At 54.8% G+C, this 20862-nt stretch overlaps 6 protein-coding genes across 6 annotated transcripts; 2 read left to right on the top strand and 4 right to left on the bottom strand.

Moving 5' to 3' along the window:
* Positions 1 to 875: 875 nt before the first annotated feature.
* On the bottom strand, positions 876 to 2519 carry CPAR01_04405 (uncharacterized protein; the record flags this gene model as incomplete). The annotated part of the gene is made up of 2 exons (XM_060488686.1): positions 876 to 2429; positions 2499 to 2519. The coding sequence occupies 2 exons, from the start codon at positions 2517 to 2519 to the stop codon at positions 876 to 878; spliced, it is 1575 nt and encodes a 524-aa protein (XP_060352892.1).
* A 299-nt stretch (positions 2520 to 2818) lies between these two features.
* On the bottom strand, positions 2819 to 3205 carry CPAR01_04404 (uncharacterized protein; the record flags this gene model as incomplete). Its single annotated transcript, XM_060488685.1, has 1 exon — positions 2819 to 3205. The coding sequence occupies one exon, from the start codon at positions 3203 to 3205 to the stop codon at positions 2819 to 2821; it is 387 nt and encodes a 128-aa protein (XP_060352891.1).
* Positions 3206 to 3931: 726 nt separating this feature from the next.
* On the top strand, positions 3932 to 6572 carry CPAR01_04403 (spindle assembly checkpoint component MAD1; the record flags this gene model as incomplete). The annotated part of the gene is made up of 2 exons (XM_060488684.1): positions 3932 to 4309; positions 4377 to 6572. 2 exons carry the CDS (start codon positions 3932 to 3934, stop codon positions 6570 to 6572), a joined length of 2574 nt encoding a protein of 857 aa, XP_060352890.1.
* Positions 6573 to 7384: 812 nt separating this feature from the next.
* On the bottom strand, positions 7385 to 10420 carry CPAR01_04402 (SAFF domain-containing protein; the record flags this gene model as incomplete). The annotated part of the gene is made up of 6 exons (XM_060488683.1): positions 7385 to 8085; positions 8135 to 9142; positions 9198 to 9853; positions 9918 to 10003; positions 10077 to 10169; positions 10382 to 10420. The coding sequence occupies 6 exons, from the start codon at positions 10418 to 10420 to the stop codon at positions 7385 to 7387; spliced, it is 2583 nt and encodes an 860-aa protein (XP_060352889.1).
* Positions 10421 to 12497: 2077 nt separating this feature from the next.
* CPAR01_04401 (uncharacterized protein) lies at positions 12498 to 15427 on the top strand (the record flags this gene model as incomplete). Its single annotated transcript, XM_060488682.1, has 7 exons — positions 12498 to 12550; positions 12594 to 12696; positions 12828 to 12970; positions 13028 to 13127; positions 13190 to 14137; positions 14195 to 14231; positions 14352 to 15427. The coding sequence occupies 7 exons, from the start codon at positions 12498 to 12500 to the stop codon at positions 15425 to 15427; spliced, it is 2460 nt and encodes an 819-aa protein (XP_060352888.1).
* Positions 15428 to 15694: 267 nt separating this feature from the next.
* CPAR01_04400 (uncharacterized protein) lies at positions 15695 to 20657 on the bottom strand (the record flags this gene model as incomplete). Its single annotated transcript, XM_060488681.1, has 2 exons — positions 15695 to 20305; positions 20361 to 20657. 2 exons carry the CDS (start codon positions 20655 to 20657, stop codon positions 15695 to 15697), a joined length of 4908 nt encoding a protein of 1635 aa, XP_060352887.1.
* Between the last annotated feature and the right edge of the window lie 205 nt (positions 20658 to 20862).

The raw sequence follows: 20862 nt of genomic DNA, 5'->3' as shown, positions 1-20862 counted from the left end.
AGAATCATTGCCAGAGACTTGCCGTGGTTGGATGTTTGTCTATACTTACTCTCGAGCGTATATTGGTCTTTCGATACTGTCATAGTCCCCTTCACACATTAGATGTCAATAATGTTGGGCGGCCCGAAATCTTACTAGCTCATCACCACACACAGAGATCACGTTCAAGCGCGTCCGGAATTGCAGTCATTATGAATCTTGAGCGATCTCATCGCACCTCATTCAAATCTGCCAAAGGGGCCTTCGGGGCATTTCGCTTCCCGTTGAATACTCTTGTTACATGCCCTCAAAAACGCCAAATTTCATCCTCTCTCGTCAATCAAAAAGGGGTCCGCTTCCAAATGTCCACTCCGAACGAAAATAGCCCCCTTTCAAGTCTCTCGGTAGTATCTAGGGACACTTCCTAAGAAGTCAGAAGGGTCACCAAAATTCAAGGCCTTTCTTCCTCCTCTCGTAAAAGGTACGGAGAGAGGTTTTGTGAAACCCAATTTCCCTTTTTTGCCCACCTTCCAATTCTAATCCGGGGTACCACACCCCAATGCTGATGCAGGTTGTCCGAAGCAAGGCAAAACAAAAGAAAGCCCCAGGCAAGGGGTCGAGTAGGGCAAGTTCGAAGAATCAGTTGCAGGGGCCAGGAGACCACAATCCCACAGAGCGTCCTTGGTAAACTCCGATGATAAGAGGTACAAGAATGCTCTGAGTGGTGCCCCCTTTGCCAAATGTACAGGTCGAGGCCAAGAGCGTCGATGGGTAGTTCGGTATGTACCAATTGCGAGATTGTCGCCAAATCAAGAGGTCGTCAGGCGTCAAGCCGGGGCCGCGAAATGCACACCGGATTAGCGAGTGTAATTCGCGGATCGCACGTCGGGGTGCGCTCACTCTTCCTTCTTGGGCTTCTCTGCTTCCTCAGTGGGCTGCTTCTTCTCTTCATCAGCCTTGGCCTTGGCTTTCGCCTTGCCCTCGTTGTACTTCGTCATCTTCTCAGACATGTACCGAACGGAACGACCGACGCCCGCCGTAAAGAAGCCCTTGATTGACTGGGCGGTTGCGGGCCAGTTTACAGTCTGACGAATAACCTTGCGAATGGACTTTTGCAGCTCCTCGGGCTCATCTTGGACGATACGCTGCTCGAAGCCGCCTCCCTCGCGACGCTTGAAGCTCACGGCGTCCTCGTCCTTGGAGGCATCCATCATGGCCTTGAAGTCAGCAGTTGGGACCATGAACTTCTTCTGGTACTGGAAGTAGAGGCGTGAGCGGAAGGCCTTGGGCAGGCGACGGACCATGTTGCCACGCTTTATAGGGTCCATGTCCTGGTACATGGCGCCGTCGTACTCGGCGTCGGCGACATGCTTGCTCTGCTGGTCGGCTCCGTCGGCGAAGTCAACGTTGGGGAGAGTATTGAGCAGCGGGCCGTATAGCTTGCGGAAGGAGACCATGTTGTTGTCCACAATGTTGGAGATCTTGCTCTTGTTCTCGGTGGGGAGAGACATGCGCGGATCACCGAGGTAGGAAATGCCGGCAATGGTAGAGAAGAGCTCCTTCTCGGTGAACTTGGGAGGCAGAAGTAGAAGAGCCGTGCGGACCGCCGAGATCAGATTGACCTGATTCGCGAGGCGAACTCGGGGGTGATCACGCAGGATCTTAACCGGCTTGTGAAGTCTTCCCGCGAGGTACAGATTGTTCCAGGTCGAGAGGTCGGTACAGAGGTTATCGATGGACGTGACGCCGTACTTGATGAGCATGCCCTTCTTGGTGACGTAGGGATTGAAGTAGACACCTGCGCCCCAGCGATCCTGGGTGGTAGAGACGAGGCCCGAACCGAAGCTGGCTAGGCCAGAGTAGTGGTCACGGTGCTGTCTGATGTTGAGCGAATGCCAGTGCTGGGTGTGGGTGACACCAAAAATGAAGTCAATCATCTTGGGGCCTCCTTTCTGCACTTCCATCAACGAGGGAGACGGTTTCGGGTGGACAGCGCGGAATTCTTCGTCCGACACAGAACGGCTGATCTTGGACTGCGGGAAGACACCTGAGCCGTACGCCATGGCGTACATGACGGGAGCGCGGAATTCCCGGACAACCTCGGTCAGGACCTTTTTGAACTCGGCATTGACCTCCATATGCTGGTTGATGCCAAACCCCTTGTAGGGGAGCTCCTCGAAATCCTCAATCTTGGCATCGGGATGCTCCTCCCAGTTGTCCGCCGACAGAGTCGGACCTGTCCTCTCCTTCTTCTCCCGACCCCAGTTGAAGTTGATCGCGGAGCCACGGTGAGTGTAAGGAGGAGGGCTATCCTCCTGCTTGCTCTCACTTGCCACATTCTCGTCCTTCTTGCCGGCGTCCGCTGAGTAGTAGCGAGCTTGATGGGAGAAGCTGAGCGCAAGGCCAGGCACGGCCACGGCTCGAAGCGCCTGGTTGGGATTGCCTCGGAGCTATCCTGCGCATCAGCCGCGGTCGTTCCTAGCTTATTCGCAGTCTATTGGAGAGGATATGGGGCTTACCAGGAGGCGCGAGAGCGTCATGATGGCGATTTGCTGTTTATGGTGGGATTTTGAGTGTTGATCTTTGGGTAGTCGATGTTGGGTTGAAGGGAGAAAGAGGTGAAAGAGGATAGAAGCAACAGTTTCCAGGCTGCCTGTGACTTCCACCTGCTCAAAAGAAACAGAACAACTACTTCAAAAGAGGCGGGCACACTGATGTTCTCGAGGCGAGAGCAACTAGTTGGAACCCAGTTCGGCTTAGACCGGGTCGTCAAGCTTAGTCGTCGCAGCCAGGCTCAGCCTTGTGCTCAGTATTCCAATCGGCCCAGCAGCAGACTCTATTATCCAAAGATCCTACGATAATTCTCTGTGTACGAATCGAGGGGTAAGGCTGAGTGAACGTTGATACGCTCTTGCCAAAGGGATCGCAGTGGTTTCGAGCTCGGTTGTCCCGGACGATGATTCTCGTGCTGAGTAACGGCCCCTTTCGTATGCCCTAATTGGCCGAGCTTCTCCTTCGCAAGCGGTTTGATCGAGGAATCGTGATGTTGGACGTCTAGGCTCGGGAGTTCGGCTCGGCGTGGGCGTTTGGGAAGTTTGGTCGGGGTTTGCGGAAGGGGGGGTAATCCGGAAGTTGAAGCTATCGTTGAAATCTGCTTCTGAGCATCGGAGCTTGGGAGAGCACAGCAACGCTTAGTCGCAAGGGCACGGAGCGGATCCTGGTCCATGCTGCCGCCAAGTCAGGAACAAGCTCCCACACATGTGGGATGTGCTCATCACGTCATGGTGCAGCTGCTCCCTGTCGCCCAAAATACCCCAGTACAATGCTCGTACCTGTTCTCTACCCGTTTGTTAGTTTGAGCCACAGGGCCACTGGTCTGGTGCTTGTCTTACGCCATGGAGTAGTCTCACGCAGCTGGACAACGGTGGAACTGAAAGACTTTGTGGATGCCTGCTTGATGAGTGTTTGATAAGAACAAAAGGGCTCATCTTTGCCGCATGATGCCGCTTTGCTCCTCCCGGCCGTGGAATGGATGTGCTACTGGCGAGATCTGTTTTTTTTTTTCCTGAACAGACGATAACCCCACTCGAAGTTGACAGACTTGGCGATGCTGTCATTTCGCATATCTCGAAGAATTGTATGAATTCTATGAACGAGGTTTGACAGAAGTTTTGTTCAATGGTTCTGCCTGAGGCTGGGAGAAAAGAGCAGACCAAGAGAGCAAGGTAGTTACGTTGGAAAGTGGCAGCAGCAGCCCGTCGTTATAGGGAAGGAGCGATTTGAAGCTTTTTTGTTCTATTGAGGTAGTTTGCAAGAAAGAATAGAGACAGTGACCTAGGTACTCACTACATAATCTCAACCTACGTTACAGCTAAGAATATATTATCAATTCTCTCCGCTCCAAGTTCTGATCCAATTCATTTCATGTTGCAAATCAACGCTGCAGTTCATCATGTCCGACATCATAGACGAAGACGAAGACTCGAGGAGGGCGCAAGAGATCGGCATCCTGCTCAGGAAGAGCCAGCGACATCCCTCCCGTGCCTCACCGCGGGGTGCAGCGACACCACAAACAGCAGGGCCCTCCATGCTACGTCACGTGACTCTATCCCCAGCATCCCCGGCCGTTAACAACCGCCAAAACATTGGCCGATCCTCAGCGCGCGTTCAGAAGAAGAAGAAGCTTCTTCGACAAAGCACCGGCGCAATGAGGTCGCATACCCCCTCGGGCGACCCTCCAGGGAGGCGCGCCTCCGTCACGAACCGTTTCCGCAATAGCACCGGCGGGAGCGCTCTTCCCAGACCCCATACTTCCTTGAGAGAATCCAGGGTACGCTTGGTTGCCTCTAGTAAACAAAAACAAAGAGAAACGTTGGCCCGCTGACAACGAGAGTTAGACTTTTCGCGCAACACAACCAACATACAACCTGTTCACCGGCGGCGATGCCAACAGCAGGCCAGGCTCGCGCGCAAGTCTCGCCGCTCCCGACTCCGTCCGCGCCTCATCCCACGAAAGCTCAAAAGAAAACATGGCGCCCCCCGATGCCGCCGAGTACGAGTCCCAGCGCCAGGTCATTGAGGAGCTCAAGGCCGAGCTGGGTACGCTGCGCTACACCATCAGCACCTTTGAGCAGGAGAAGCAGATGGCCGACGCCCGACACAATGCCGAGCTCGAGGACCAGCGCCGTCGCGCCCAGGCTGATTTCACAGCGAAACAGGCCGCCGAGAGTGAAAAGTCCCAGGCCGCGCGCCAGCTGGAGAATACCCAAAAGGAGTTGAGCGATCTCCGCGAGAACATAGCACAGGAAAAGACGAGCCTAGAGAAGCGTGCGCGCGACGCGGAAGAGGAGGCCCGTTTACTACAGGAACAATTGGAAGACTTGTCAAGCTCAAAAGACGAAGCCGCGCGCATCAATGAGAGAAAGACAATCGACCTCGAAATGCAGCTCCAGGCCGCCCAGAAGTCGACGCAGGAGCTGGAACAAGAAAGCCAGGCCCGTGAGGCTGCTCTTCAGCAGATCCAGTCGCAGCTCGTGGACAAGGACAACCATGTAGCCGACCTCGAATCTGAAGTTCTGCGCCTCAAGGCCCAGACAGGCGACGCCGACACAATGGCCATCATCAAGCGCGAGCTCTCGGAGCAGGTCGCGCACATCCGCAGCCTCGAGGCCACAAACCGTGAGCAGCTCTCAGAGCTGAAGCACCTCCGTCAGATTCATCGGGCCGTCGAGGTCGTCGAAGAGGAGAAGCGATCCCTTCAACGTAAGCTCGAGGCCGCCAGGTCCCTCGAGACGGAGCTCGCCGAGGCACACATCCAGCGCCAGCGTCTCGAGGACGAACGCATCGCCTGGACGGGCTACCTGGCCAGCACAGACAACGGCAGCGGCGATCTCGAATTCGACTCCCCCGAGGCTGTCGCCCGCGCCCTCGTCGAGCAGCGTTATGAGAACGCCGCCCAGCTCGACAAGATGGGCTCCCTGCAAGCCGAGCTCGCTGCGCAGGAATCCTCAATCAAGTCCTGCCAGGAAGAAATCACCACCCTCAAGTCCCAGCTCGCCGACGCGAAGTCCGCCGCATCAACGCCCCAAAACGTTGACAAGACCCGCCTTCGTACCGAGCGTCAGCGTGTACTGGCCGTCAAGGAGGTGGAATACCTTCGCGCCCAGCTCAAGACCTTTGACGCCGAAGACGAGGCTTTCCAGCCCGAGGCCGTCGACGAGACCCGCGCCCGTCGCATCCAGGAGCTCGAGGATCTCGTCGACAAGTACAGAAGCGAGGTGCAAGCTCTACATACGGAGATGTCGTCCATAGAAGCAGGTAAACCACCCGCCGCCGCAGACCCAACACCAGCAGCCGGCACAAAACGCCCGCGCGACGAGAACGACGACACCTCGGCCACGCAGGAACAACTCGGCCTCCTCACCCGCAAAAACCGCAAACTCCAAGACCAGCTCGCCGCCGTGCAAACCCAACACGCCCTCACCCAAAAAGAACTCGCCGTCACGCAAGACCAGCTCAAGGCCCTCAAAACACAATCCAAAACCCGCGTCCTGTCTCTGCGCTCGAACCCCACATCAGACTACGAAGCCATCAAAGTCGCCAAACTCAAAGCCCTCGAGCAGGAAAACGCCGACCTCCTCGCCCAACTCAACGACAACGAAAACGTGGACCTCGTCCCGCGATCCCAGCTCGATGCCGCAGACCGCCTGGTGGAAGAAGCCCGCGCCGAGACCGCATCCGCCCAGAAATCAGCCAAGCGCCTCAAGGAAGTCTGGTCTAAGAAATCCCTCGAGTTCAAAGAGGCCATCTTTTCCACGCTCGGCTGGACCGTCATGTTCATGCCCAACGGCAAAATGCGCGTCGAGTCAACGTTCTATCCCTCCCAGACGGACGAGTACGAGAACTCCATCGTGTTTGACGGCGAAAAGGGGACCATGAAGGTCGGCGGCGGGCCGAGAAGCGCTTTTGCCCGAAGAATTGGCGATCAGATTGGCTTCTGGGTCAGGGAGAAGGGGTGTATTCCTGGGTTTTTGGCCGCTCTGACGTTGGAGTTTTATGAAGAGTATTCGAAGAATCAGATGCAGACTGAGTAAAAAGAAGAAGGAACGATGGTTGGGGCTTGCTGGCTGCCGCATATCGTTTGTCATAGGAGAGAATACACGGCAGACAGAGGTCCGGGGAGAGGGAGACAAGAAGGGGCTCTCGCGTACACATTGCCGGGACAGCGAAAGAGCTGTTCTCCACGACTTACATATTTTCATAACTACTACCTAGCTAAGACGTGGCGCGGCGGAACATGAGGAGGGTGGAGAGCGGAAGAAGGAGAGAAATAGCCTCGAATGGGAGGCTGGCTTGTACATGTTTTGATATCACGATGATACCTCCACCTCACGCCCCAAAGACGCGGTATTGAGGGTGCAGATGCTTGACGGATAGTTATCCTTAATGATACAATGGCTTTTTTTCTTTGTTCATACACACTATTTGCGCTTTGCACTTGACACTTCGCATTCCAGCTCACCCAATTGTTAAAAGCCGCACACGAGTAAAGACACCGGGTACCTTGAAAATCTCTCTTTTTTCTTCATCATATCGGTACAGAAACTACCTACAAGCAAAGCCCCCCTACAAAACAGTCCGTCTCCGTCATCAAAGGGATGATCCCACAACGAGATCATACTCCTCGAAAATCCAACACCAGACAGAAGATGGGGAGGTAAAAATAAACAAGTGACTGAGCCAGACAAAATGATTATCCGGGGGGTGTCTTCTTTTCCTCTCCTGCCATGCGCTCGCTATGTAAAATGGTCTGTCTTCCAATGGCAATACAAAGTCTACCACTTTGAACGGGTATGTACACCTCGCACCACATCTTCCTCATTAAAAAAGTTCATGGCTGCAAAGATTACTTGGCCTCGTACTTGCCGCTGGTAATCTTCTTTACCAAGTTCACGTCCACCCACTGCTGATCAGCTGGCAGCGCCGGCGAGGTCGGGTTGTCATCAGCAAAGGGGTCGGCATCTTCATCCTTGCCCTTGCCCTTGGTTTCTTCCAGGCGGGAAATACTGATGCCGCTACCCAGAATCTCCGGGGTGAGCTCCCAGCGGGCTTCAATGTGGCCAGGTTTGGGTTCCGCGTTCTCAGCTCCCACAATACGGCACACAATCTTCTGTGTCTCGTTTGTGAGTGTCAAGTCGCCCAAGCGCCAGTACACCAGATGCTTGTCCTTCAGATGCGTTCCTGTCGGCTTTGTCTGGGCGCCTGAAGCCTTGGCACCCTCGTACGTGGCGACGAATACGACGTTTTGTAGTGTAACAGGAGCTGTAAGGTTACTTGCGGGGTTCAGGGAGTACTGCAAGAGAAGTCCGAGCTTGTCGCCCTGCGGCTTCCAAGCCGGGCGGATCAGCAGAGGAACTTGCGCCGCTAAGCCAGAGCCGTCGGCATCGCCAGCGTGTACTCTATACGTAAACGCTGTGGATGTCTTGTTGAGATGCGACACGTCCAAGTTGAATTCGTCAGACTTTCCGAGGCTGTTCTGAACAAAGATACGGTTCGGTCCAATAACTTCAAGGCTGGGGAAATTGTTGATCCTGATCGTCTCATGTTCTGTTCAGAGTTAGCACTTTGAAGTCTGCAGAATGAAAAATTGACTCACCTTGCGGAGTATCACCAGTTGCGTGGTAGGCGAACGCGATTTCACCGTGAACCTTGGCGCTTTTGACGGTTCCATCCTCAAAGGTTGCGGATACCGTTTCAATGACGGAGGCATTGAGTCCAGGCTGGTGCATTTCGGGATGCTTCAGGTGCGCGAGGCTCACGAGGGAGTTTGCGGAGCGGATCGACTGCGTGTCTGACGTTGCGGCAATGCTTGCCTCGGATGTGAGGGCAGCGACGGTCGTGGGCTTGGACGACTGGCTCGGCAATGATGGCGATGTTGGGAATGGGTTTTCGTTGGTGAGCTCGGGTTCAGGCAGGCTAGGGGGCGGGACGTAGATGGTATTTCTCACGTCTCTACGTCCTCGAACAGTTCCCAGCTTGCGTGACGGAGCAGCCATCTGGGTCAGCGTGTTTGCGACATTCGACATGGCAGCTTGCTTCGCATCGGCATCCTCCTCGGCGATGGGCGAGCTCGCAATGTTAAGCTTGAACATTTGCTCATTTTCCTCGGCAGCCTCGCGCTGAGCCTGGGAAATTGGATCATTATCGGGTGGCCGGATCGTGAAGCCTTCGTCGTCCTTGGCTTGGGAATCCTTGCCCTGTGACGGGGGAGGACCGGGTGGAGGAGCAACATCCAAAGCATCGGTGTCGTGATTTCCGTTGACGGGACCAGCAGAAGAACCCAACCGAGCACTATCCGATTGGAAGTTGCTGAAGCCGTTGGTGCCTTCATGGAGCGGCCCGTCTGTTCCGGAGGACTGAGGTGGTCTGGGAGAGTCAGGTGTTTCGGGAAGAGCGGAGAGGCGGTTGTTCGTCTCGTTCAGGTTATTCGACGATGCTCGGGGAGAAAGGCCGGGGCGAACGTGAGTGCTACTATGGCTGCTGCTAAGGCCTCGGCCGAACGAAGGGACACCGCCCTTGCCGGGAGAAATCTGACCGAATCCGCCGTGGACGCTCTGCCGGCGGCGGCCGAGCATCGTGCCGATTCGGCTTCGCAGCTTCGACTCTACGCTCCATATTAGTCTCCCAGTCTCTGGATGGCATTACATAGGGCAACATACCGCTCTTTCCTTCGCCCAGACCGGAGTGTTCGCTTGCGTCATCGTCGTGGTGGCCGAGACTGCTGGGCGGCGGTGGAGGTGGTGCCAGAGTCTGGCTCGTGGGGGCATTAGAGGATTGTCTAGACGCCGTGGCCCTCTTCTCCAACCTCGGTCTGCCAGACAGAATCCTTTCCTTGAAGCTCGCGATTTCTTGCTCGGTGCTGATCTCCAGCATGGAAGCCAAGGTGTCAGCAGCGCGGCTCTGGTTTCGTTGCGCCTGGTCGCTTTCGTGGGTCTCGTATTGCGTCAGCAGGTCGCGCAGCTGGTTGACGCGTTGCTCGTCGAGGGCTTGGAGGGTCTCGAAGATGAAGGGAGCCTGCGAATCCCACTGCTGGGTGGTAGACTCCAGTCTCGCCGTGGCATCCGCCATCTTCTGGGCGTTCGTCTTGGGGCCCTTTCGAGCCAAGGCTTCAGTCTTCTTCTGGGCATCTTCTAGGTCTCGGGCCATGGAGGTCAAGTTGGCGGTGATAGTCTGCATGTTCTGCATCTCCTTGCGGGACGAGAAGTTACGCAGGGGACCCTCGACATCTTTTTCGAGCTGGCTCGCGAAAACGTGGTGGGAGTGGGCAGTTGAGTCGACGGATTGGAGGATTTTGTCCCAAGGACCGGAAAAGACGCTACTCAGCTAATCAGTATACGGTCCTACTGCTGAGAGCCGAATGCAATGGTCGGGCAACCTACCCAAGCTCAGACGAGCTGTTGGGGACCTTGAAGGCGAGCAATTTTTTGAGGCTTTGGACGTATTGATCTTCGACTCGGCGGCGTTCCTGAGCAGGGTTATAGGTCAGCATGGGATTGTCCTGTGCTGTCGCATTCTGTTCATCGTGGGTGGTGCCTTACCTGCAACCAGTCTGCGATCTCGGTGTTGATCTTGTTTATTCTCTTCACACGATCGGTAAGGACGTTCACGGCCTGCATGGGCTGGAGGTGCTCCTAAACAAAGGGGAATGACAGTCAGCAAAACAAGTCGCAAACAATGCGCTCCTGCCATTGCAAAGGAAGTACACCAGTCGCAGTGAGGTGGATTGTGGAAAGCCAGCCCGACCTCGGCTTCTGCCCGGTAGGAGGGCCTTTCCAACCACTGGGGGAAACAGTGACGGATTGACGGGAATGAATGGGGGAAGGGGGGGGGGGGGAAACATTACCAGCATGGCCGGGTACTCGGCCCTCGCGAGGTCATCCATTGTGTCTAATTAGTGCGGCGCGCGCAAAGTCATGTACGATGAATGCAAGCAACGAGAGAAAAGGCGCGCATAGCGATGCTGTCTATGATGCGGGAAAAGGTGTGGGCGAAGTGAGGAACATTCGCATCGTGGGAAAGTCGTGAGGTGTGAGGAAGGTGGGTTGTCCTGCGAGACGGCGGCGGCGGGAATTGGGTGGATGGTTGGAATGGTCCAGTTGGATGGTGGATGGATGGAACAATAAGGCAGGCCAGGAAGGAATGGAAGGCGCCGCCGCTGCTACTGCTGCTGCCGAACAAGACGAAGCCCGGTCAGGCAGTCACCAGGTGCAGCAGGTGCAGACTGTGGTCGCCAGTGATGTGTGGGAGAGTGGGCCCTTGGGACTGGAAAGCCGGGAAGAACTCCTGGTACCTATCCATAATAGAAGTCACTTTACACACTCATCGCAGCTAAGAGTGACTTGCTTCCCTCTTTTTTTATTTAGTCTTGGGCTGATGATGAAGTGTGGAGAGAACCGGACCGGGGGGCATGGGCTGGGCTGGACTTGGGATTTTCTTGGTACTTTCACAGGTCGGACTTGGACAGCCCGATTCATACCATGTACCTTGGTATGAACCTGGAATACTTGCATGTACAGCAACATGAGCATTTGAGGTCGAGGTTTACGGCTCGCCTCGATCAACATCGAGACGCGTCAACTGCATACAAACGCAACGTGGTAAGTCCCGTCTAATCATCTAATGCTGCCTTCTTGCTTTAGCTTGATCAATGCTGCTGCGTGGCCTCGACGCCTCCTTGGTCTCCCACTGGCACCTGGGTGTCAATGTCATCCAACCTCATCCTTGAGATGTCTCACGTACCTTTTTTTCTTCTCGAATGCGTCGTCAATTGGCCCGAGTGCTGCCTCGTCCTGACCAAAGGTTCAGCGCATGTTCCACTGGCGCCAGATTTGAATTTATTGGATTCGGATGGGACAATTGGCCCGGGAGCTGCGGACAAGGACGCACCATCCATTAAAATTCACAGTCATCCACAAGATCATGAGGTGCCTATACTATTCATCACTAGGTAATAGCTATCCGCTTCTCCTTCTCCTCTTCCTCTTCCTCATTCTGGTCATTCCGATATGAGTTCTCAGTGGCAATGAGACGGTTAGAACGAATCTGTCTCCTTTGCACAGCTCAATCATAAAGAGACAACATACATCTCAACCCCAGTTCCACACTGACCAACCACCCTCATCTCTCTGTGCTTTGGGTCGGACAGGGCTCCTGTAATCGAAACAGGCTAGCTCGGAGGGGACTCCTGCAAATACGTCACGCACCTTACAGACCAAGTTAGCACAATCCTCAGCTCGAGTTGGCAACCGAGGAAGAACTCAACTGAGCCTTCCAGCAAAAGCTAGCTTCGAGATGTCCTCTTCTGAAGCTGACAAGGAGCACAGCAGGCAAGACATACATGATCACGAAAAGGTACAGAGGCACCGCTCGTCCCCCCGATGCTGGAAACAACGGCGGCGGCGGGCTGCATAACCCAGACCACATTCCGTCAACCTTAAGCAGCTTCCCTGCCTTCGTTCTGCCTTAGTCACGTTGATCCTGTTTTAAGCATCCCGCATCCGCCAGGCAAGGTTCAGAGGAACGGTGCCTGTATGAGATGACGGGAAGTGCCCTGACGTGTCGCGCCCGCGTAAAGTCTCTGATCGAAATTCAATCTCAACCCACCTCACGGAGACCAAGCCGGCGCAAGAAGGTAAAGGGGAAAAAGAAAAAAACCATGACTGAGCCGCCCCATCCTTGCAGGTTGTCAGCTGCGCATGAAGTTTTATTTTTGCCCTTGATTCAATCGCAAGGATCTTGATCTTCAAGCCAGAACACCACCCACAATGTATAAGTATTGAAGAAAAAAGAAGGCCCTTCCGGCACGACTTGCCGGCAGCCCTCCATGGACTGCACGGAGTGAGACCCAAGAGTGGTGCGCATTAGCGCAGTAAAAGACCGTGATAATCCTTACGCCTCGTGAGGCTAAGAGGAAAGCTAAGATTGAGTCGAAGAAGTAATTAAAGACATATTTTGACGCCATGGGACGCCCCTCGTCAGGTACCCGGAATTGCAATGCCCAACCACGCATTATGTAAGCTTATTTCTCTTCCTGTTCATTCTTTCCACTCGAAAAGGAGACAGCAAGTCCGCACTGTGCGAACGCTGTTTTCCACCGAGATCCACACCGGAGGGTCCGGCCCGGACAGTCCTTTCACCGCCTCCGACGTTTCTCACACGGTACGTACCCAGTTCTACTGCGCTCCTGCTTTCCTAGCTGCATCACAGGGATCATCAACGGAAGTTGCAACGACGCCTCAACCCTTCCTGTCTGGTGCTCACTAAGAACGGCCAGTTGAAAGCAACGCCAGTGCACCACCGTCAAAGTCTCGTCATCCTTGCTCGCCCACCTCACGCCAACTTCCGTCCTCGACAGCCGCCCGGTTCTCATGGCAGACAGCGACTGGAGGACGCAATTATTGGCGTCAGATCGATATGAAAACATTCAAAGAATGTAAGTCATAAATCTTCGATGTGCATTCAAGCCATACTTACACCAATCTCTACGTAGAAAGTCCGTCTTGGAGACAGCTAGTCCGGATGCCAAAGACACGTCACAGTCGGACGCATTTTCTGTAGAAAACCAGGCTTATAAAGACTCGTCGTCCAGGGTGAGTTTTCCACCCTATTTCTCACCTTTTGCCCAAGTTCAATGCTCACATGTCAAGGTCAGGCTCAATATGACGAAATCTGCCAGCTAGTCGGCTCAGCCAATTTGTCTCGCCCGGAAGCCCCAGCACCTGCTAATGACCAACCTGAAGATGCTGGCGTCAACATTGGTTCTTACAAAAATTGTGTTTCTTTTGCAAGTGGCTTAACGTCAGAAGTCTACCAATGCAAAGATCGAGCGCTCAAGGTCATTGTGGAAACACACAACATTGAGCCTCACAATCCGCAACGCGAGGCTAGGATTCTAGCGACCTTGAAACGACCATGCATTCCACTTTTAGAAACATTCAGGGACCAAGAACAAAGATTTGTTCTAGTGTTTCCTTACAAGCCCATGACACTTGCCGATGTTATTGACAAAGGAACCATTCCCCTGCCCCAGATTAGACGTCTCTTCAAAGACATCTTCACTGCACTCGCGAATATCCATGGCCAAGGCATCATACACCGAGACGTCAAGCCCGAGGCCATCCTGCTCGACGGTCCGGAAGGGCCAGCATATCTTTCTGATTTTGGAACAGCCTGGCACCCGACCATGTCGATTGTCTCAGAGCCGGCCAAATCCAAGATTCTGGATATCGGGACCGGCCCCTACCGAGCGCCTGAAGCCCTCTTTGGTGATAAAGCCTACGGTCCTTCTGTCGACGTGTGGGCGGCTGGGGCTATGCTGGCCGAGTGCTGTCGCAGTCCCCCAAAGTCCCTGTTCGAATCAAGACCCGCCCATGAGGACGGCAACCAGCTGGGCTTGATTCTGAGCATCTTCAAAACTTTGGGCACGCCGACACGCGAGACTTGGCCCGAGGCTGCGAGCTTCAAAACGCCACCCTTTGAGATGTACCGCATGTTTGATGGCCAACCGTGGACAGAGATTCTTCCAGAGGTTAATCCCCATGCTCGAGAGCTGATCTCGAGCTTGGTGCGCTTTGACTCTAAGAGGGCTACAGCGGAGCAAGTGAGTTGCGGTGATCTTTTTCACCACAAGCAATTATCTTTACTGACTATACAATAGGCTCTACAGCACAAGTTCATGATAGGCACCGAGGAAAGTCAAGCATAGGAGGCCACCCGGTCTTCGAGGACAACGTGACAAAGAGCAGGTGTATTTGAAGCTGGGCCATCCTTAGTCCTTGGAAGGTCGAAGGAAAGGGGTCAACATTGTGCTGCAGATTTTCAAAGTAGTTTCTTTGTGTTCACGGTCTCCATTGAGTCCCATGAGCCTTGGAAACCCTTCAGAACGCTGCGAAGAGATCTCGGTATCGAAGAACAAAGGCCCCGGGATCTCGCACCAGGTATTAATGTCCGCGGTCCTGCGCGTCATCGTCACCCAACCACGTCAAACTCAACTTTTCCCATCTCGCAAGATCAAGTCAGTTCAGACACTACTAGCCTCATCCGCGCTTTAGAAGTCGAAGAAAGCTGTCAAACCATGGCCCCTCCTGGCGAAAAAAGATCAAAAGATCGCGCGCCCTCTGGCCCGAAGAAAGTGAGAAACCGTAACGGCCCGAACATTGGCACTCAGAACGCACCGGACACGTCGGTCCTCGGGGACCAACCCGAAGGATCACGACGACAAGAGGGCTCAAAAAAGAAGAATACCAACGCCATCGCAGATATGCCAAGAAGGTTAGCAGGAGGCAAAAAACCCCACCATTGTCCATCAGGAGAGCACAAGAGCGACAAGGCTTGTAGAAAAGGCCGTTGTCTTATAAAGTGTTCTGAATGCGCCTCCAATCGCTCTACGTTCGGAGGGTCGAAATGTTGGGTTTGTAAGAAAACCGGGATCCGTCTGGCACAGATAGCAGCGAGGCAGGCGGGTGGCGTCGCCAACAAGGCGTTGCTTCCTCGGCAACGGCCTACGCGCGTCACCAAAAGGGGAACGTGGCTCCGTATGGGATCCCTCAGGCGTCACTACCAGGTCGCGTGGGCCAATCGGCTCCGGAAGGTCATCTCGGCGAAGATTCTCGAGGATGTTCCCGAAACCACATACGTCGACACGGCTATGGACGTCTGCTCTACCCCCAGCGTTGCTGAATTCGACATTTATATGGGCGATGTCGATGACGAGTCCGATGACGAGCCCAGCCTTTCCCCTGTCGACACCAGCTTAGATAGCAATGAGCAATTGAGGTTCAACCCAGAAAACGTGGGCCCTGTGTGTAACGAGGAGCAACGCAATAAACGTGTGCGGGATGCCGTGGAGATTCTTAAGCTTGTTTGTGAAGGTCTCCATAGGCTGATTTGAATGCGTGGAGGGTTCTCTGGTTGGTCTCATGGTGTTACGCGAGTTCACGACTTGATAGAAGTGTTGCAATTTGAACGTTTCTGCTTTTTATCATCTGTTTACTGCCACCCATCTGGCATTTTTGCATGCTCTATTCCACACGAATGTGACTTTTTACAAGAAACCATACTTTCATCTTTCTCATCTCACATTTCTTCTTTTCCCCTTTCCCCTTGGAATTCAACATGGTTCTCTCAACCGCGTTACCCCATAAGAGACCTAGCTACCTTACACCACATAATCCGACTGCCCCCTCTTCGCCCTGGAATCATGGCCCAGGTAATCAATGGGGTTACGACACAGAGGGCACGTATTCTGATTACTGCTCTGGAACCACTTGTACAGACAGGTGCGGTGGAAGAGGTTCTTGCACGTCGAGCACCGCTTGTCGGGCATGCGCTTGTCGGAGGAGATGATAGAGTAGCAGATGGCGCACTCGGACTGGCCCTTCAGCGCGCCGACAATGTTTCTTCGGAAAGCGGAGAGGCCGTCGATGATGCTTCCGTTGGAGAAGGTAATCACCCCTTGCGTCGTGAGAAGCCAGCTCTGCCACTTGCGCTCGTTGACCGCGACGCGGTTGATGCCGACGACGGAGACGCCTTCGATGGGGTAGCTCGCGGGCACCTTGACGGCGATGGAGGCCATGCTCTCGTCGATTTCGACGCCAGCCGTGATTTCTCTCGACGCCTTGCTGACCTTGACGACGAGCTCTTTTTCGTCGTCGTCAGCGGGCGGGTCTTGGGCGGCGGCCCAGGCGGCTACCTCGTCGAGCGCGTCCGAGACGATGATGGGGGAGAAGTAGCGCGTCATCCAGCCCTCGACGGCGATGCGCGTCTGCTTGGAGCGGCAGTCGAGGTACCACGTCTTGAAGAGGCCGGGAGTGTATTTGAGGGTGAGGTAGTAGAGGTGTACGAGCAGCCAGTGGAGGTTGCGCTCGTCGGGCTCGGCGTCGGCGAGGGAGACGCTGTACGAGGTGAGGTGCTGCGTCGTCAGGCCCTCGCGCTCGAGGTTCAGCGGGTGCGCGGCCGAGTGGCCCAGCACGTCGAACATGAAGTCCATGAGCGGGGCGATGTAGTTCTCCGTCTTGAGGTGCTCCGTGTAGTCCTGGCGGACCTTGAGGGAGGCGGTGCTGAAGGCGTCGAAGATGAGGTGCCACGAGAGCAGGTAGGAGCGGATGGCGAGAGGGAACTGCGCGAGGATCTCGTCTGGGTAGCGCTCCAGCGTGGGCGCGTCGAGGAGGAGGGAGAGGAGCTCGTCGGGGAGGCGGGCGTCGGTCTTGTCGAGGAGGACGTTGACGGAGAGTTCTTCCTGGCGCGCGGGAAGGGCGTAGTGGAGGAGGTTGAATGCCGCCGTCTGGATCGAGCGAGAGTCCGCAGCGATGAGGCCGTAGAGGTCCGAGAGGTCGTTGATGTGCTTCAGCGGGATCTTGTTGACTTGTCTGCAGATGATGGCGTCGACGATCTCGAGGGGCTGTGTGGTCTTTTCGCGGTCGAGCTTGAGGAGCTCGATGAGGGAGAGGGACTTCGTTTCGGCGAACTCCTTGATGGCGTCCACGAGGTCGTCGTTTGGCTCCGACAGCGTCTCCAGGGTGGTCATGAGCTTCAGTGATGCATGGATATACGGCAGCGAGTCGTCGAGACGGTCATCCGAGGCCCTTGCCCACAGCGCAGTGGAGAACTCAATCGTCTTGTCCCAGTACGAGCCGTATACGTCCTTCATGCATGGAAGTAGACTCTGTAGGGATCTGCAGATCTCGGCTGACAGCGCGGGTGTAAGGCTGGGGATGTCGTCCATCCAAGACGTGATCTGGCGAACGGCAAAGACGATGCGGTTGTTAGCAACGGGGACCCCGCCAATCTCGTACACTCGCAAGCATGCGTTGAGGAGAACCAGGATAAGCAGCGTCTTTTCGGCCTTTTCAGGCTCAACACTAGCGCCCGCAATGTCGCTTACAAGACGGTTGCACAGATTGTTGATGGCTTTTGACGACTCCAGACTCTCACCGAAGCCGGCGAGCACAGCCGTCGCCGCCAGGATCGTTGGTGGTGTGGCCTTGAGTGTGGCCAGCTGGTTGATCTTCTCGTCTCCGGCAGCAGGGAAACCGTGCTTCTCGGCAAGGTTCTGGAAGAGGTCGCTCAGTGCTCTAGAGCTGTAGACGCCCAACGGGGTGAGTTCCTTGGTCTCCTGCGTCATGATGGCGATGAGACCGTTGACCAGCTTTGTGGAGCCAGTCTCCGAGCCGTCCCTCCATCCCTTGGCTTCGTCGACAATGGCATTGATGGTCACACGGGTGGAAGAGACGAATGACTCGGCAGAAGCAAGCGCGTCTCCCATCTCAAGGTTCAAGAAGAGCTTGTTCTCGTCCATGAGTGTAATCTGGTCCGATACCATCTGAACCGCGACACAAAGGAGGTAGAGCAGCTCAACCTGGAAGCTGTCAGGCAGACTGGAGACCGAAATATCCGATGACAAGAGCTTAGAGGTGTAGGATGCCATTCTAGCCGGGATAGAGAGGCCGTCTCGGTCTCTGCGCACACGAAGTCGCTGGTCAGACTCGGCAGGTTGAACGAGGAAATGAGCGCCGGCCAGACCGCTGGTGATTGACAAAGACGGGTTGAGCTTGACCTGGAAGAACTTTGAGAGCTGCTGCATCCAGATGTTCGTGCTCGGGAACAAATCCTCGATGGCGATAGACCCAGCTTGCGACGCCTGGAGGGCTTGTTGTACCAGTGTTTCGACACCAAGTGACTGTGGTCCAGCGTCTTCGAGGTTTCTCTGGATAATGGTGACGACTGGCGATACCCCATCCGCGGGCTGTTCCAGTAGCGCTCTCAGCGAGGCCGCACGGGAAGATATTGCCCTGTCGTTTAGTTCGGCAAGTCCCAGCAGCTCAGTCACGACCGCCATGTGCGTTGACTCGTCTTGCGACAAGAGTCCAGGCCTGTTATTCGCAATGATTTCCAAGGAGCGAAGGGTCTGGCCAGAGTGCTGCTTGTCTTGCGACAAGGCCGACACGCTGTTGTCTAGCAATTGCTTGGCGGTTGAGTCGGCGATGGCATTGTTGGCAAAGGCGGTCTCGAACAGACTCCAGGCATCCAATTCTCCGCGGGCTGTGCCAGAGCACTTGAACTCGATGAATTTCTGGAGCTGCTCGTGTGATTTAGAGAGCTCTGACGCCTTTTGGTTTGCAATGAGACGCTCGATGCCCCTAATGGCCTGCGAGTCACCAGACAAGCTCAACAAAGCCTCGATCCAGGTCTTCCAGATACCGGCGTAAGTTGCATTTTGTCCCTCGAGAGTGCCCAGGGCATTGACGCAGTTCAGCAGATCGGGACCAGACCGTGACAGAATCAAGACGTCCATGCGATCTCGGCCTTGTGTTGACAGGAATTGCTCCAGAGCTTGAGCAGCTTCCGCATCTCTCCACACGCGCGGGGCGTTCTTGCTCACGCTGTAGAGCACTGCAGCTGCTCCATAAGGCTTGAGATTTCTTGTCGCCAGGAGGTCCACGCTGCATTTAATGATGGCCCTTGAAGGCTCGATGAAGAGAGTGTCTGTTGGTTTTGCCTTTTGAACTTGGCCAACGAGGGTGAACCAGCGGGTTCCCTCGGAAGCAACAGCCTCTTGAGACTTTTCATAGTCCTTTGAGACCTCTGGGAGTGAGTTGGATATTCTACCACAGAAAGCCGACGAGAGCAGTCCCAGCTTGTCGGTTGTTGCCGCCTTAAGTTCCTCGGATGATGAGCCGACAGAGACCTCGTACACTTCGGCTAGCACAGGAAGTCGTCCGTTTCCAGCAATCTCCCATGACGAGTTTTCGGGTGTGGGCAAGAGGAAGTGCTCAATTAGAGGGAACAGATGTTCTTGAACAAGTGTTGCCCTCTCACTGTCGGAAGGAAAGTTTTTCAATAGATGCTTGGTAGTTCTGGCATAGCAGGTCCACGCCGCGGTAGCGTTCATCCGCGGTTCCTCTCTGCTTGTAATTCCCGTCCTCATTGACTTGAGCGCGTCAGCTGAGGCTTCGACCGTGAGGAGTTCAGTTGGGATGGCCTTGATCAGGTGCTCGAGGTGCTCCCAGTACTTGGCGGAGCTGCTCTGGGAACCCTTCTCCAAGAATCCATTCAGTCTGGTGATCGGGGTCTTCTTCTCGCTTGAGCTCGTCCAGATCTCGGGGAACTTGGTCGTCAACTTTGTGAGAACTCTGACATACTCGACAGCCGATCCCACTTGACTGCTCTTGAGCCCCTCGGCGACGAAAGTCTTCTTCAGGCGAGAAATTTGTGAGGATACGGGGTCGAATCTCTTGTCGAGGCAGGCCCACAAGAGCTGGCACGCCGTCTTCTTAACCGAGCTATCTCCCGTGACCACACTTTTCCAGACCTTCTCTTCGGCGAAGAAGGTGTCGTATGCCTCCTCTTCCTTTTGAATGTCGGTCGACTCGAGCTTTTGCAAGAGACCAAGTACAAGAGAGAGACTTGCCCCTATGACCCGGAGGTATTTGGCCTCGGCATCGTCGGCCGTCGTGGATCGTTCGTCGCTCAGGGTGTCCTTGGTCTCTTGGATAGCGTCGGTCGCATATGTCAAGATCTGTGACTGGCACTTGTTCCAGAACAGCGCGACCTTTTCTGGGCTGCTGAGGAACGAGGAGAGACCATCGTTTGCTGCCCTCGACACAACTCTATCCTTGTCGTATAAGCCAGCGAGCCAGGTGCCGACAATCTTGGGGACGCGCTTTTCCATGCGCTTCCGTGCCGACTTCATCAACTCGAACTGTAGGGTGTGGGAGAGTTCGCGGACGCGGCGGGAGTTGTCTATCGAGATGCGAGGGTATATTTGAACCTACATAAATCAGTACATGGCCATCAAGCTTCACAAGATTCTTGGAGTAACGTACCCATGCTTCCAAGATAGACTCTTCTACACCTCCTTCTACTTCGAATGGGTGAGCCTGTACGTAGGCGAGGAGGTCCTCGAGTGCCTTTGCTTTCGTTGTGGCATCTTTTTTGAGGGCGTTCTTGAATGCGACGATGACGTTCGCATCAGATATGGAGGTCAAGTTGGGGGGCTCAGAGAGGTAAGATAGACCACTACCTCCGGCGGAAGAGAAGCCACCGAAGCCAGCAGGCGTTGGACTGCCGAAGCCCCTCGCGGCGCCGGATGATCGGCCACTTTTACCAAAGGCACGCGACATGATCTAGTGTGAATGAAGGTAGTGTTGAAGTATTGTCGTTGGGATATCGGTGTAGCTCAGATGCACGGGTTCGCGCGGCGCAAGAAGGCAGCTGGAGAGCTCGAATATGACGTTGGCGGGGTAATTACAACGAGGTGCACAAATGCGAAATGCGAAATGCGGCGGGCAGGGCACCACCTTATTTTCCTTGCTCGAAATATCGGAG

This window comes from Colletotrichum paranaense (assembly GCF_030867605.1).
Source record: "Colletotrichum paranaense strain IMI 384185 chromosome Unknown Scaffold_3.1, whole genome shotgun sequence".
Classification (NCBI taxonomy): Eukaryota; Fungi; Ascomycota; class Sordariomycetes; order Glomerellales; family Glomerellaceae; genus Colletotrichum; species Colletotrichum paranaense.
This window is presented reverse-complemented; position numbering and strand designations above follow the sequence as displayed.